This window comes from Pogoniulus pusillus, chromosome 11 (genome assembly GCF_015220805.1).
Source record: "Pogoniulus pusillus isolate bPogPus1 chromosome 11, bPogPus1.pri, whole genome shotgun sequence".
Lineage (NCBI taxonomy): Eukaryota > Metazoa > Chordata > Aves > Piciformes > Lybiidae > Pogoniulus > Pogoniulus pusillus.
The window spans coordinates 22,897,649-22,915,144 of record NC_087274.1 but is presented as its reverse complement, the minus strand read 5'-3'; the positions used below and the strand labels follow the sequence as shown (position 1 = coordinate 22,915,144).

Here is a 17,496-nt window from a genome sequence, read left to right as displayed (position 1 = left end):
GTGTGACTTGAACGGATAAGTGAGGTAGCACTGCTCTCTCTGCGTTCCTGATTTATCCTTGCCGTCAATGAGTGTGATGGGAACGTTCTTGTAGAAGTCAATGATCTCTTTCACAGAATTAAATTTCTGGGGGAAGAAGAAGAATTTGTAATCAGTGCCTGAAAATCAATTTGCAGGGTGGTTTTCTCTATAATGCTTACAGATTTGCAAAAGACAGTATTAGAAAGAGGCAATGTTTTCCATAGAATTATGATAGATAAGGTGGAAGCAATCATAAAAGGGAAAGCACCAGATTTTAATCCTCTTATTTTCTTTGTCTGTCTCTCTTCTGTTGGAGAAATAGGCAGCTGTTCAGGGCCAAAAAGGGAGCATGTCAGCTCTGAGACTGCAGTATCCCTGTAAAAGTGCGATGCCAGATGTGATGGTAGGTTTTGAAAAGATATAGCAACTCTAATTAATCACTAACTTTATCAGAAGTTACACTTAATTTGGAGATACTTCATATTGCAAGTTTGTTTGTACATGAAAACTAATCAAGTTAATTTAAAATCTTTGATGCTACAAAGTGTTACCAGCTGAGAAACTGTATATGAAACATCAAAAGCTACAATGGGATATAATTACATTTAAGTGTCTGGAAAAAACTTCATTTTTAGTGGATGAAAAGAGAATAATTAAGAAGTGAAAACACGGTGGCAAAAATCTCTAAGACTGAACCTTTGAGTGAAATCAGGTGGGAAGAAATGTAATAGGTCTGTACCTGTTTGTTGTTTGGGGTTTCTAACTCTGGGCAGGTGGAGACAATATTCAATTTAATCTAAATAAAGCAGCTGGTGTGTCTGTAGTCCGTGCTGCAAACTGTGGTGGAAGAAAGGGTTTCCTCATGGAGGGACAACACAGAGTGCTCTGGAAAGCATTTTTAACAAGCCTTGGAATACTGCAGACAGCAATTTCACCCTCATGAGGTAAGAACTTTAAGTGACTTTCAGAAGTTGAGGTGACAGTTTTCACGAAAGAGTAATTTTGGGAGTTCTTTGAGAGTGTCTGGGATGGAAGTGGTTGTTCTGGGCAAGACTGGTGCTATTGATTGTGCATTACTGCATATGGGTGTTGTACCTAGTTGATTCTGTTCTGTCTGCTGTTGAGAATAATGTATAGAAATACAGCAATTTGTCATCTCAGCCTCTCTGCTACTGCAGAAAGCTGACTAGCAAAACAATTCTGATTTTGTTTCTGTTGTAATGAGAGAATTTTTGAGTTAAACAGTAATATTGAAAAAGAAGACTTAAAGTAGTAACATGATTATAGATTTGTCCTGGTAGAGCTGTGTTTTAGGTAAACTGTTAGTTGCTAACTTGTGGCTTAAAATCATTCTTCTGGAATTCTAGCTGCCTAATTTGACTGTTGTCAGTCCAGACCTTCTGTTTAAGATACATATTTTTTGTGCTTAAGTTGGAACAAATAACAAGGTCATATATTTTGGTATTTCCTGAGGTGTAGAGGGATTGTGTTCTCCTTCCTTTTGGTGCAGTAAAAATTGTTCATCTGAAGTATTCAGGGTAATTGTCTAGGGTTGTTTGGTTTGGGGCTTTTAAAAAGTATATAGAAAAGTCAAGTTTTGAAAGTATTAACACATGAAAAAAATGATAATTAAAGATTCAGCTGTGGAGACTTTGCTACTTCTATTTGGTTTACATAGCTAATAACCCTTTGGGTAGGTTGTTGCTTTGTGTTTTTTGCTGTGCAGCTGAGCATACTTGAAGTTGTTGCTTTGTTTTTGTGTTTTGTGAAAGCCATGTAGATAACTGTATTTGTTTTTTAACCTTATAGATAGAATAAGAATTAAGACTTAATAAAATTCAACTGGGTATTTGTTTTAGCTAATAAAAGCATGGCTAATCTAAAGGGACTTTCTAATTGAAATTTACCATCTCTGAAAAACTGATTGGTGGGGTCCCATATGATTTAGTTGCTTCTGAATATCCATGAGAATTTTTGTCTGGTTCTTCACTTTAAATAACAACAAAAAAAAAAAAAAGCTGACTTCTGTGTTGTTGCATGAGAGCTGCAGTAAGAGCTGTCAGGTAGGTGGAGTTGTATATATTTTTAAATACAACAAATTAAAAAATATGCTAGAATTATAAATATGCACCCAGGAAAGGAACTTTCCCCAGTAATTTGCAAGTGCTTCTTATTAGGTATTAGAAGTATTATAAGGACTTTGGTATTTTCCACTTTGAAATCTGTTTTGAGCATGTGTGTGAAATTCAGGTCTAAATTACTATCTTGAAGTTACTCAAAACTTTGAGACCTACTCGAAGTAAGAGTATTGAAAAAAAAAATCTTCAGTGAACCAGCAAGTTTTTTATGTGGGAGTATTTGTAGCTTGTCTTTTGTATGACTTGTGAAGTGGGATATACAAGCAATAAACTGCAATATTAGGTCTAATTTTACTTACATCCTCTCCTCTGAGCCCTGTTCCCAGTGTGTACTGCTGACTGTCCTCCAGAAAACGTACTTGAATATTGTAGACTCTTCTTCCATAATAGACAACTAAAACGTATGGTTCAGCATTTGATTTCTTTGAACAATCTCTGACCAAGAATGTCTCATCCTGTAGGACACAGGTTTAAATTGGAAGGTGTGGTTAGTTCACAGCAGAGCTCCTAAGCCGTTGTGGACAGTTACAGCTGTTTTCTCCGAGAGTTTGCACTCCCAAGTTTTCAGATGATTTGTACTTACAGTGTTTTCCTGTAGCAGTGCCTGCTCTGCTTTGTGGCGATCATATCCTCCAATGTACCATTCGTAGTTCTTTAAATCCTTAATTTAGAGATAGTGTAATCAGTGCACAGTAATGAACCACAGCTGGCAGTGGCAAAAGCCAGAGGAAACAGATTATATCCAATCTGCCTTTGAAGCAAGTTCAGCACAATTTGCAAAAATAGTTGTGTCTCTCTTGAGCAGTCCTGTTAAGACATCTGAATCAAATCAGACACCTCGGTTCCTACTCCTTGTTTCAAGAGTTCAGCATTGGATTGTTCTCAAGGGTGCTGAATACCCCCAGCTTTCAGGTCATGTAACTTCTTGGGAGAATGTTTCCCATCAAGGCCAGTTTTGGTGGGGGTGTGTATGCCCTGTACTAGTAATCCTGCTTTCTAAAAACCTGTCTCTTTCTGAAGCAAGATATTCTTTACCTGTTCAGTGGCTTGGGCAGGAGATTGTGTTTCCTGTTTGACAAGTGAAGGTTTTGATTTATTTTTGCATGCTGTGTAGGGTGACCTCATTATTGACAAATTCTCTGCACTTAACATGGATCCTGTAAAAGTAAGTTTGGAAGGAAATAAGTTGTGATTTTTAAACCCAAGTTACTGTTTTGTTTTACCCTATTAGTTTTATTTAGTAAGTCTGAAAAGAGAGTTTGAAGTTTAGAAATACACTACTGTGATGTTACCCTTAAAACACAGAGCTGTTAGTTATGAGTGGCTTTGTACTAAAGCAGCAACAGTGATTTCAGGTTTGTGCCCCAAGAGATTGGACATGTTAGTTTTCTGGGTTCTTTTGCACATAGCAAAATACTAAGCTGTTAATAGCAAATGTGAAATAATAAATACAGGAAAGTGTGATGATTCATTCTGCTCTGCTTTCACCTTTTGAGCTTCTTTGCATTGGATCAGAGCTGCTGTAGTGTTAGGTTTTATTAAAGCCCTTTATCCTGTTGCTAGCTAGGATTGTTTCTGCTGAGATGTTGAAACCTTAAAGGATTCAGAGGTTCTGCCACGTTGAGGAATGTCAGTCTGCTCTGTGCCTTGTTTCAATTAACGAATTTAGGACCAAGAAGCAAGGTTGTTTTTTCATTAAGAAAAAGATGAAGGTGGAGGTCCCCAGCTGCATGTCCCTCCTCTGTGCTGCCCTGATGAGAAGGCAGCCGACTAGAGGAGCTTGCATAGCTCAGAACCATCCTCACAAAGCAAATGTGATTTGTTTTCTGTAGATTTAGAGCTGCTTTTTACCAGCTGGACCCAGCTTGCCCCAGCACTATGAAGTTGTGTGAGCACTGGGAATAGGGCAGGATCAGAAAGTGTGAAGTAATCTAGGAGGCTCAGGCTGAGTTCAGTTGGGATACAACGGGAGCAGCCTGAGAAGAGCAAAGACCTGCAAATCCAATGTATAGATCATATGTAGTTTGTCTGCATGGAAAAAAATGGTTAACTGAAGATAAAGCACATCATATCCTGCTCTACAATAGACAGCATTTGTGTTTCGTGCTGTGCTGGTGGGAGAGATGGCCTAGTGTCTGTTGCAAACGAGAAAAATGCGATTATCTCTTCCTTCTGATTACTGTCACAAGAGCCAGTAGTATTAGCCAGAGCAGTATTTCATTATGGTTTATCTGTCCATGCTTTACCAGTTCAGTGTATTTGATTTCATGTGTGATATATGGGCAGAAATTTTACTTGGAAGACCTTTTTTACAGAAGAATAAGAGTTTGTTTCCCAATTTCATGCATGCATGCACCATGTGAAGAATGAGGGAAAAAGCTGAGAACCTCACCCTTCTCCTCACCTGTTGTTAGCTCCTCATTCTTGCTCTTCAGGGGAGTATGTTTTCCTTAACCTTTTTTTTTTTTTTGGCTTGTGTGTACATGTAGAGTCCCTTGTTATTCTTCACATCTCCTGTCAAGTTCAACTCCAGCTGTGCCCTGGCCTTCCTGACCTTATCCTTGCACAATCAGGCAGCACCTCTATGTCCTGCAGGATACCTGTCTCTGGTTCTGCGACCATTGCTCTGAAAGATTGTGGAGTCTTTTCTCTGGAGACTTTGAGAACCTGCTTGGATGCACCCCCTGTGCAGCCTGCCCTAGGTGATCCTGCTTTGGCAGGGGGGGTTGGGCTCTGTGATCTCTGGTTGTTCTTTCCAATCCATAACATTCTGGAATCATAGACTGTCAGGGGCTGGAAGGGACCTTGAAGATCATCTGGTCAGGATCACCTGCCAGAGCAGGATTGCGCTGGAATGCATCCAGGTGGTTCTTGAATATCTCCAGAGAGGGAGACTCCACAACCTCCCTGGACAGCCTGTTCTAGTGCTGAGTCACACAGTGAAAAAATTCTCCCTTAGGTTCCCATGGAACCTCCTATGCCTCAGCTTCCACTCATTGCCCCTTGATCTGTCACTGGGCATCACTGAGCAGAGCCTGGCTCCATCCTTCTGGCACTCACCCCTTACATATTTATAAACATGAGTGAGATCACCTCTTAGTTGTTTCCTCTCCAAGCTAAAATGCCCCAGATCCCTTAATCATTTTTGTGTCTCTGTGCTGGACTCTCTCAAGCAGCTCCCCGTACTACTTAAGCTGGGGGGCCCTAGACTCAATACTCCAGATGAGGCCTCACCAGGGCAGAGTAGAGGGGGAGGAGAACCTCCCTTGACCTACTAACCACAGCCCTTCTGATACATCTCAGAATGACTTTGGCCTTCCTGGCCACAAGAACACACTGCTGACTCATGACCATCCTCCCATACACCACTAATCTCTGCATTTGAGTGTTTTAGATTTTTGATCAGAGTATTTTCTAACAACAAAAGCTAAAACTACCAGGGAGAAAAAAGCCTCACAACCTTATAGACTCAGGTTGGAAAAGACCTTTATGATCACTGAATCTGACTGTAAACACTCGTGTACTTAGGATTAATCAAGTATATTCATATTTGTGATGGTTTAGGAGTTACCTGGGCCCCCACACTTATGAAATCATCTAGACTAGATTTGGCCAGCTGGAAGTTAAGGAATGAAGCTATATTTACAGCTTAGCATAATATACAAGCAAATATTTGTAATGCATTACAAATATATACAGAAATATCCAAGTTAAAATACAGAAACACAATACCCATCCCAAAAATCAGACTGCCAGGAGGCTCCTGACCCAAACCTTCTTTCCCTCCCTTCAGAAATAACCAGATCAATCCCCATGCATCTCAGGTGATAAATCTAGAGAGATCTGAGGTGAGATGTCAAAAAAAGGTGACAAGAAGGTTAGGGGGAATAAAAGGTTAGCTCAGATTAGAGTTAAGGCAGAGACAACCACACAGACCACCAGAGAGAAGGAGCAGAGCTGAGAAGTGTGTGAGCAGTGAGTGTCTGATGTGTATTTTGACAAATTGAGTTTCTCAGCAGAAGAATGAGTGATACAGGCTACTGTTCTTTTTTTCTTCTTCTCACAGCTAAGGATTTAATTTCTCTCAGCAAAATATTCCACTTCACCTCAGACCAGCACACTATTTTAAGAAGAATTGTTATTAAATTTGTCTTTTCTAATGCAAACATGGACCTCGGAGGCAGCTGTGGCATGGCAGGGGGTTTGCTCGTCTCTCTCTTTTCAGGCAAGGAAGTAATTTACAGAGGGGAAAGGAGATTGTGCTCTCCCAGAGAGCCTGAACGACTGAGAATGGTGGCAGAGTAGGAAGTACCTGAAGTGAAAACAACTACAGGGCAGTTCACAAAGAAAGGTGGATCTGTTTCCTACTCTTTATTCATGCCTGGCTTAGTTTTCAAAGCAATATCTGCTTCTTACCTGAGCTGCAGATGTACTTAGAGCTCTGCATAGATTGAGGGCTAGGGAAAAACAACAAATAAAGGTAACATCAGAAAAGTATTTCTGCAAGTGGTGATGTTTAAGTAGCAGCCAAACTGGAGAGCAATGCATAGCTGTGCTTCTCCAGAGTATCCCTTCCTCTGCTGATTGCAGCTTTGGCTTTTCCTTGCTTTTGGGTGTTGACTTTGTATTTAGCCTCCTTTGCCAGATTTGCCTTTCATTATTTCACTGCTCACTTTTTGAGGTTGCTTAATTTTTTTCTCACTCCACAAGAGTGTTTGGCAAGAGTTTTAACTGCATCTGTAGTGAAGCACAATTTGCCTTTTATGTGTTTTATTTATTTTCAGCCTCTTCCCTGTTAATTTCACCTGATGTTCCCAGTCCTATAGAAAGACTTGGAGAGCAGTTCCCCTTCCTGTCTGATTTTCTCTTTTTCTAGGCTGCTGCTGAGTACCTGGCTGGTGTTTTATTAATTAGAATGGTTATACTTTGAAGAGCACCAACCTAATACCTCATATAATGAAGGCACTGTTACCACACAAGAGGAAACAAAACCCTGGGGGTCACAAATACTGTCATGTGTACTCCAGACAATAATGTCTGTCTTGAAGAAATGCCAGACTTGTAAACCAGGGTAGATGAGGGATTTGGTGCTTGTCTAGGAAAGATGTTAACTCAGTCACATACTTTCTACAATTTAGCCTATACTTTTGGGTTTTTTTGGTACAGTAATTTAGGAGGCTATCAATTTAAAAGCAGCAGAAAGATTAGTGTGTGCTAGAAAAGAGAAATGGGAGCAACTGTGGCACATTTCGTTGCAAGCATAATTTACCTTTGGAAGACCAAGTATGTATTCATTCTATATAGAAACAGAAAATAAGAGGACAAGAAATTCTGAGACTGGAGGTGGTAGAGCTTTATAGAGTGTATTTAACACTGTATGATGGAAAGGGAGGCAAAACTGTAATACAATAGTATGTTACTAAAGATAAAAACTGAATGTACAACTACAGTAGCTTGAAAGCAATTCCCAGAGATGGTTCTTGTCATGCATCAGAGCAAAACAATGTATTGCTACATGGCATCAGAAAGTGATACCATCTTGCTTTGATTGCATAGTGAAGTGTAATTTTCTAGGGCAGAGCATTTGGTGCTTGGAGCATCTAGTATGAAGTAATGAAATTTTTATGTTCCTACCTGGCTTCAGGGTGATGTTTTGGTTGATAATGTGCTCTAAAAGATTCAGGGTACTTCCCCAAATCTGTAACTGTTAAAAAGAATAAAGAAATCTACTCAGTACACAGAAGAAGAAATAGTATCTAGCAACTGCTGTGAAATGAATTTATCTATGGGGCTGAGACAGTTCATAGATTTATAGAATGGTTTAGGTTGGAGGGAACCTTAAAGATATCTAGTCCCCAGTCCCCTGCCATGGAGAGGGACACCTCCCATTGGACCAGGTCACTCAGGGTCTCATCCAGCCTGGCCTTGAATGCCTCCAAGGAAGAGGTATCCACAACCTTCCTGGGCAGCCTCTTCCAGCGTCTCACCACCCTCACTATAAAAAATGCCTTTCTAAAATCCAGTCTAAATCTACCTCTTCAAACTTCAGCCATTGCACTTCAGCCTGTCACTAAAAGCCCTTGTAAAAAGTCCTTCCCTGTAGGCCCCCTTCAGGTACTGGAAGGCCACTGTTAGGTCTTCCCTGTGGCCTTCTGAACAGCCCAACTCTCCTAGCTTGGTACAAAAACATAACAGGCTGCAATCAATCTGGCTTTAATGAGTCAGCTAATGAAACAATTTATACTGGTACTGAATGTTACAGGTTTTGCTGATGCTAAATATGGCTTAACATAATGGTAAATAATGCAGAATGCTGTACTAGACATCTATGGAGGGTTCATAAATCCTTTTTATAGGACAGGGTAAATAGGCTTTGAATATATTAATGCAGTCAATGCTATTTCTAGCTGAAAATCAGAAAACTGTGCCTTAATCTGCAAAAAGACATGCCAGAGGAAATTATGAGCTCATTAACACCAAAGTGTAAACAGCAAAAAATCACATAGCCTGTATCTATCTTCAGAGCATTTCAGAGAAAGACTTCTTTTTTCTCCTCCTGGACCTCCATACACAGTGAGTGGCTTGAACTGGTTTTCCAAAGCTGTGTGTACATGTTGAGAGTTAACATTTTAAAAAGGTGATATTAAAAAAAAATCCCAAAGCAACCTGGGCTTTCTCATTTTAATAAACCTTTTTTTAAGGTTTATAAGGCTTAAGTTTTTAGGAAACTTTCTTTCAATATTCTCACCATCAAATTATGTGAGAGGAGCAAGATAGAGAGAAAGGTGATGTTCTCTATGCAGGTCAGGTGGATCCAGTCTTTTCAGGATATTCTTCCCTCAGTTTTCTAGCTTCCAGCTCTGTTATTCCCCAAAATCTTAAGACTTCAGTTTGCTTAGAACAAATAGCTGTAGTTAGAACCCACTTAATTTCCCTTTTATTTTTTTGTGCTACATCTTACACAGCTCTTGAGGCCACTCTAATCTATCTCTTCTCAGCATATACTGTCCCAGGTAATGTCTCTTCCTCATAATACAGAGCTAGAGAGCCTCATGCTACATGGCAGGATAGATGTCAGATTCCTATACTGACTACTTCACCCAAAATGTTAGCTATAGGTTATTTTGTTCTCCAAATATGGAGCAAGGACAACAAATTAATACTGTGTAATTAAATACTGACCTTGTTCTCTTCTTGGTGCCTGTATAAAATGACAACATAGACAGTAAATATTGTTCTTGTGATTGCCAACTTAAATTTACCCCAGAAGACCCAATTATCTTTTAATTTTAGAATACCTTCTAGGCATTCAGTGATGAATACCAGATCACATTGTCAAAACCTTGGAGTGAATGCTGCAATAAGAATTGAATTAGAGGATATGAATGAACAACATAGCATTTACTGCAGCGATCACCATTTCATCATAACTGTTGTCCAGCAGTTTAACTTACAGTACTGTTTTCCTTCATTGATCTGTATTAAATCAAGAGACTGATTTTTGACTGACACAAGATACACTGTCCAAAGACCAAAATCAGGCTCCTTAACTGACAGTACAGTTATTTTTACTGTCATGGCAGATACCTCAATCGAAATCATTGTGTGGAGATTCTTAATTCACCTGAATATGTTACAAAGAAATGAATGACAGATGCCTAGAGATCAGAATTTGACTCAGATTTTCACTGTATTTCTGTGTTACTTTGATTCACATGGGAATGTTAATTTGAATTGTTAATTCAAAGTGTTAATTTGAAACACACAAGACTATAACACATGTATTCTTTGTAGATACTGCACCTTGAGTTTTCCTTAAGAGTTATTTTCCCAGTAATGTTTTCCTATTGCTTAGAAATTCACAGTCTCATGCAGGTTGAGGGGGGCCTAAGCAGGTCTCTAGTCCAAGCTCCCACTTAAAGCATAGTGAACTGTGAGATGAAACCTGAGCTCAGAGCTTTGAGCAACTGCATTTTGGAAACCTCAAGTTGCACAGCCTTTTTGGGCAGCCTGTTCCAATAGCCTCATAAGAATCATAGAATGATAATGAACTTCAAATTTTTTTCTTTATGTCTGCTTGTAGCCTCCTTTACTTCAAGTTTGTTGCCTCTTGTATTCCCATGGGCATTCTGTAAAGTGCCATGCTCTGCCTTCTTGACAGTTATTTCTTAGGCACTGTCAGGCTGCTATTGGGCTCCCCTAGAGCCACCTCCTCTCCAGGCAAAGGGAAATTTGGGAAGGCAGCTTTGCTCTGTATATATGTTTTCATTTCTGCAGGCAACTTCAGGAAGTTACCTGTCATTCCAAAAGTAATGGTGTTGAATATTAGAGTGATACATTTATGACCTAAAGCCGATGATTTTATGGTATTTTTACCTAATAGGCTAAAATTCTCCTGTAAGAGAGACTGTGTAGCTATGGGATGTATATGGTTTTATGATTCCAGTATATACAAAGATGATTACTTACCTCATTTAGTTCAACAGATAAATGTCTGGAAAAGAAAGAATTACATGTAAGACATTTCATTGTCATAAAATAAAACTCACTAAGTACTTAATTTTCAGTGATGATGTAATCAAAGTATTTAACAGCTCTTGGCCAGGGAAGGATTTTATTACTGCTATAGAAATTCAGAGACTGCTTACTTTTTTCATAAATTATTTGCAGGAGAAGATTATAGAATTCCATAAAGAAGAGTATCCAGTGAACTCATTATGGTACATGAGAAAAGTCTTTGTTAAGGATTCATTCTGGGGGTGGGGAGAAGAGATAGCAATGTTGATCAACTTTCTTCAACACTTTTCATCTCCTACTATAAAGTCTTATCACAAATGTAGAAGTCACTATAAATGGAGCTAAGTTTCTTGAAGACTGAGGAGTTTCAAAACTAAAACATGGGAAGAAGCAAGTGTAGAGGAAAGGAGGGCCAAACCAGGAAAAGAGGAGAGGGGGATGCTGCTTGTCGGTGTGATTCATATAGATGTGAAACTTAATTTTCTGCTTTCTCCTGGTATATCTGATCAACAGATACACTTCCTTTCCTGAGAAGGTATGTCAGAAAAGATGAGGTGAGGGGTGAAGTATTGAGACTGACATCTTTTGCTAGATGTGCTGTGTATGATGAAAGCTCCTAGAAAACCCTGGGAGCTATTTTTCAACATTTCTTCAGAAAGAAGGGCTCTCTTTCTTAGGCTTGTGCTGAAAATACTACTGGGGTGGGTGGCAGAGGTGTTAGAGAACCAAGAAATTCGGGAATTATCTATTAGAGTCAAGTTTCAGGAAGGCTAGGAGAAAGGAGGAGGGTATGGATAGTTGGAGGAGGGCACAGTGAAAAGGGCAAGAAGTGACTCTCGGTCAGGATACACTGGTGCAAGGCTACAGACGTTAACACCCCCAGGATGTGTGTGTTTGTATCTGGCGCAGTCAGCATTTCCCCAGCTGTGCTAAGCAAGTGGCATTTGCTTAGAAGTGGTTGCAAGACTGCTAAATGTTAGTAGGGCAAACCTTAACAAAAATGTTCATGGAAGTTCTGCTTTCTTTTCTGTTCTTTTGGTTTTTTACTGGTCTTTGGTAGATTTTCCTTAAAAAAAACTGCTGGTGTCACATTCCACATAACAGCACTGCTCTCAATTGCTCACAGCTGTTCAAAGAACAACTTCTTTCTCCAGTACAAGGAGAGGTGCAGTGGGGGTTAGGTTTTGTGGTTTGATTGGCGAGAAAGTTTTGGTTCTTGGAGAAGGAGGATGAAGAACACACCTGTACCTTGTGACTTTTGCTGACACCGGAAAGGTGTGAGCTTGGCTGAGCACCTTCCTTGTCTGAGGGAGCTGGCTGCTTATCTGTGGCTCTGGAGGAAGTGGCTGATACTGCTTTGGCAGTGTCTTCAGAGGCCTAGAGAAGTCAGAGGAGAAGCTGAAGAAGCTGAGGGAATACAGAGTGTGCAGGGACTGTTATAGGTGCAAACCCAAAAGGTAAACCACTGGAATTTGCTGAGAGCATTTCAGTTTATTTGTAGTGAGCTTAACTCAAATCCAGGGGCTTCTTGGAGCCCTTCACTTGCAATAGTGATTCTAGTTCCTCCCCTTCAGTGATGCGCTCCTGAGGAGCAAGGCTTGTGCATTTCAAGGTACAGACCAACGTAAGTCAGATGAGAAAATTTGGAACTATTAGTGCTGTCATAATGATACAAATGGGAACACTTACTGGTTTTTATTTTTTTTCTGGAATCTTGGAACAGGAATGTGCTTTTCCAGTCTTGGATTTGTGAAACTACGCCGTTCTTTTGTGGTTTTACTTCATATTTAAGGAATAACCTCAATCTGTCTGCAATGGTGATTGTATTTTCATATCTCTTAGGGCAGTCAGTGTAGGCATAGAACTTGTCAGTCCTGCATGACCTTTTGAAAGGATGTCTTAATTGCTGCAGTTATTTGGGATTGAGAAGACCAAGAAGAGATTTTTTTTTTTTTGGTGAGCATATAATAGAAAAATACATTCCTGGAATAGATCTTGCTCTGTCTTCTGTGGGAGTAAGTGGCAATACTTGAGTTGATTTATATGCATATGATTTAGATTTGTAGCAAAAAAAAATTGATGTAAAGATTTAAGAGGTAATGAAGTTAGTATTACCACAGTGGATAGAGCCTAAGGCAAAACTAATACAAATTGATGGGATATCACCCCTCACCCCAACAATTTACATCTGGGTTCAACCAGATTTCAGATTTCTAGCATTTTGGCTTGGTTGAAGGTTCATCCAAATTGATATTGAAGAATCAGACCTGAATTCCTGCTCTGAGCACGTAGGGCTTATGTTTTGTTCTCCTTAATTTCCTAATCAGACCTTAAGAAAGTCCAAGCAGAGCCAGCTAGCAAAAGGATGCTGGCTCACTTCTAGTCATGTCAATACCGTGAGCAATGCAGATGAAGGTTAGTATTCACTAGCACTGAGCTCCCCAAGCAGTGCAGGTAACTCAGCTTCTTGGTGACCTTACCGTGGGGGAGGCACAGGCTCCTGGAAGAGAAAGAAAACTCTATGTAAGCTTTTCCCTTTTTTGCTAAAACAAATGTAAAGAGCATAGACTAAGCAGGCATAGCTGTGTCATCTGTCAAAGGGCTTAGGTACTTTAACACTCCTAACACCAAGCTTTAATATGCTGTTTTAAAATCACTGAGGAATAAAAGATGTCTGCATAAACCATGAATGCAAGCAAGTGAGATAATGTAGGATGGTAGATATGAGTTCCCTTATCCTTTAGTTAGTACTAGCAAAATTGCAGCCTAGTTTAAAAAAAAAAAGATGATTCTGCTTACCTTGAGTCCATGTGTTTTCATTCTTTCTCCTAAAAATAATAATGAATAGTGATATACATTCACAAATAAAGATGTAGCTTTATTCTAGTATTGTTGTTGTTATTGGTAATCTAGCTCCATTTCCCCACCCCCGCCCCGTCCTGGCTGTGCCCCAGAACTCTTTGCTCTAAAGTGGTGTTGCTGCCCCCTAGCATTCATCCTATCTGTATCTCCATAAATTTCCGTGCTACTGGATGGGGACTGTTTATTTCTGTGAATCTAGAAGAAGCTGGAAACTTTGAAAGTTCAGGGGAGGATTGTGATGTGTGGGAATGGAGGCAAGTCATGGCCTCTAGACCAGAGACAGGTTACTTAAGGACTTTTTTTCCTGTTACCTGCTCTGTGCATGAGGTTGGTGGGCTCTGAATGAGGCTCTGAAAGTGGAGTGGATTTTGTTTGATCTGCACTTAATTTAGTCTTTCTTAAGGATGGATTATATGGATTCAGGTAGAACTTGCTCTCAATCATATATACTTGTCTCTATAGAATACACCAGACTAAGTGTACTTAGATAATTACAACTATCATAGAAGTGTTGAAGATATTGTAAGGAATAAATCTTTTTAATGTCACTCACAAGTGTTCTTTTCATGAGAGACAGCTAAGAACCAAGTTAAAGCATGGAAAAACAAAGTGTTGGGTTTGAGTTGTTTGGTTTGGTTTGGGTGTTTGTGGTGGTGGTGTTGTTTTTTAATCTTAGAATCAGTCAGGGTTGGAAGGGACCACTAGGATCATCTAGTTCTAACACCCCTGCCATGGTGTTAGACTAGATTGGGCTGTCTAGAGCCTTATCTAACCTGGCCTTAAAATTGAATTGAATCTTGACTTATAATGTCAATTAAAATCATGATGATACAGGATAAAACAGAATTAAGTCAATTTTTAACCTTCAAAATGAAACATTTGAGGGTGATACTAATTTAGGTATTGTTCAGACTGTATATGTGTATCAAGTTGTTTGGAATGTACTTTTTTTTTAAACCTATTTTGGCTAAAAATCTCTAAAAATATCGGGAAAAATGAAATTAAATAATTTGGTTTTGAATTTATGAAGATATGGCTGATTATTTGAATGATCAGATGACATTAGAATACCTTCCACCCCTTACTCTATTGAAAAGTTTTTCAGAAGTTGTACATACTGGAATCCTAAAATCCTAACTGTAATGGAAAGAGAGATGCAATTACCTGAAGTTTTCCTTTAAACCATGGCAAATTGCTCTGAGTAAAATAATGGTACCTTAAACCTTTAACAGTTGTAGAAAATAACTCGTGACAGTAGTACCCAAAAAAATAAATCTGTGCTGTTCATGCCATCTTGTGGCAAAGACACTTCATAGCCACTGAGCATGAGAATAAATAAGATACATTTAATAACAGTGTACTTCCTTCTTAAAACCAGTAGGCTCCTTAATAAGCACTATTGGCTCAAAATGTACTAAGGATATGTATATGTTACATTCTCAAACTGCAATTTAATTTCCCTGCTGCACTGCCTTTGGTTCATATTTCTGAAAACCTGATTTTTCATCTCTTCCTCCTCCTTGACTAAACAGGGAGCTCAAGAGATGAAACACATCTCCTTTTGCAAATAATTGCTTTGATTTTTTAGATAGTTGAAACAGTGCTGCAGAATTTGGTGCATGATTATTTTGGAAAGCAGCTGCTGTTCTGAAAACCATGCTCGTTCTGTCATCTGCCATCTCTGCTTACGTGCAAGAGCTAAATATGGAAGCAACAATTTCTATTTCTGACTGCAGGAATGGGTTGATTCTTTTTAATTGTACCTGTGGCACTTGTCACGCCTCTCCTATCCGTAACAGATGTGTATTTCTGTTAATAAAGCAAAATAAAGAGGTAATGTTAGTTAACATCCTTGAAATGGAGTAGTAGAAATGCCACTGCTTTTGGCTGAGTTGCCTCTAACACTTGATAGATTCCCATCAGTCAAAAACTGAAAGCAAGCAGTGAGGACAATGGCACAGAGCAAAACGAGAACGGCTCAAGGGAACATGTGTGACCTTGTACAGGGGAGTGTTATGTGGCTAAGGCACTTAACTTTCAGTGGTGTTATAGAAAAGGGGAAATCTGTGACTGGGGTTTAAGATCTTTACTTACAGCTGAGTATTGAGGGGACTGAGATGTGTGCTGGCTGTTTATTGGGGAAGTGGGACCTGAAGGCCTTAAACAACGTTTGTCTGTAAAAAAGGAAGAAAAAGCAAGCCTGAGTAATTTGGTGATACTGTGTTATGAGAAGAAAAGGTTTTAATATTAGAAACATATTTTTACAGGTTAGATTTTGCCATTTTTACAGCATTTTAATATTTTCCTTTTCCAAATTTAACCATTTTAGTAGCTGCACTGAGGACATAAGTGTGACTCTGGTAATAGCTGTATGGTTAACCTCCTTGTGATTTATGAAGCCTTTTCTTTTTTAATTATTTAACCTAAACTGAACAGATGAATGAAATTTGTTTTAATCTGAACCTTTGCTCTTTGCAACACCATTGTTTTGTTCTGGTTTTGCAAGGGGTGTGAAGGGATTAAGTCTCTAGAGAACTTTCTGACGTTTACTTTAGATTTTATTAAACACTGCACCCATGCCCATCTAAAAGAAATGCACAGGTTGTAGACTAGCACGTGTTTGTGGGTCATTTTGTATCTTAAAGGCACTTATTTGTCTGGGAATGATGGAAAAAGGGATGCTAGGCTTGAGTTTTGCCTTCCTGAAGTATATTTGCAGACCTTTGCTTGCTCTCCTATTCCGCCACATTACGGTTACTGAGCGTGATGTGCAGCAAGAAGCAGGATTTTCTTTTAAGGTGTTCTCTTAAATCACAAAGCAAAAAATGGTGTCTTTTTGGTGAGGCAGGACAAGCTTGCATAAAGATGGTGAGGGGAAGTCTCTGCTAACCAGCATAAAACCAGTATTTAGAATTTATTTCAGCTTCCCAAATGAAGTGTGCAAATGAGTCTTTGAAAGATGATGTAGAATTTCTGGGTGTTCAGACTGGTTTTGTTCTCACATTTAAAAGCCATCCTTTTGTTTATACATCAAACTAACTCCAGCAAAAATCAGTAGGAAAAACTGTGCTAACTTTGATGTGAAGCAGAGCAAGCTTTCATGAGTATATTGATCGTGATATATTTTTGGTTTCTGGTTTCCATTTTTCCTCGTCTCGGGTTTCCCCACAGATTTTTAATGATTTAAAACCTCTACTGAGTGTTTCTAATGGCTTCCAGCAATGGATTGCTAGGATGATATTTCACTTCCGTAAACAGGATATTAATTGGCTCTGTTTGTTTGGGTGTTAAATGTGACTTAGAATGGTTTTAGTAAACCCAAATTTGATTAATGCAGCTGTCTTGCAAGGTTAAGAATGCCTGAGAAATGCACTCAGAGTAATTGCCTATTACTGCTGTTGAAAGCAGCAGAGAATGCTTTTAAAAAGCATACCACATTTCTTCATCTGCAGATTATCATCTGGAGGAGAGTTTCATGTTATGTTTTCCATCATAAAGGTTTCTAGGCTTAAATATCAATGGGCCTTTCTGAAATGATCATGGGTTTGACCAGTTGGTTTTTTATACCTTCCATGTGGAATGGGATCACAGAATTTCTCCCTCGAAGGTAATATTAAAATTACAAGAGCAGCATGTAATTATAAATTTAACATAATCTAATGGCAATAAGGATAACTGTTGGTTAGGAAAAAAAGTGTTTTATTCCTTAGTTGAACAACTAAACTTAAAGTATCTGGACCGAAAGCACACAATCGGCACTGCTCCTCTTTTACCTCTAGGTTTGGCTCTCTTTCTGCAGGCAAAGCTTACCTGCATATTCAGATTCTTCTAGAGGCTTGGCAGGAAGGATTCTCAAAGCATGGATGGCCTCCAGAGTCATAGAACTTACAGTCTCATAGTCACCTTCTTCCTCTTCAGATAGATTGGGTGAAGATTGCAAATCAGTCTTGCCCTTCAT

At 39.1% G+C, this 17,496-nt stretch overlaps 1 protein-coding gene across 1 annotated transcript in view; it reads right to left on the bottom strand.

The window, feature by feature from the left end:
- The window catches only part of CLNK (cytokine dependent hematopoietic cell linker), an 18,208-nt gene extending 712 nt beyond the window's left edge, over nucleotides 1–17,496 (bottom strand). Inside the window, 14 exon segments of the mRNA XM_064151844.1 lie at nucleotides 1–126; nucleotides 2,459–2,614; nucleotides 2,743–2,820; nucleotides 3,195–3,316; nucleotides 6,576–6,616; nucleotides 7,794–7,863; nucleotides 9,342–9,360; nucleotides 10,629–10,653; nucleotides 11,925–12,053; nucleotides 13,157–13,176; nucleotides 13,476–13,504; nucleotides 15,302–15,347; nucleotides 15,633–15,712; nucleotides 17,349–17,496. Of these exon segments, the coding sequence (XP_064007914.1) occupies nucleotides 1–126; nucleotides 2,459–2,614; nucleotides 2,743–2,820; nucleotides 3,195–3,316; nucleotides 6,576–6,616; nucleotides 7,794–7,863; nucleotides 9,342–9,360; nucleotides 10,629–10,653; nucleotides 11,925–12,053; nucleotides 13,157–13,176; nucleotides 13,476–13,504; nucleotides 15,302–15,347; nucleotides 15,633–15,712; nucleotides 17,349–17,496 (1,089 nt within the window).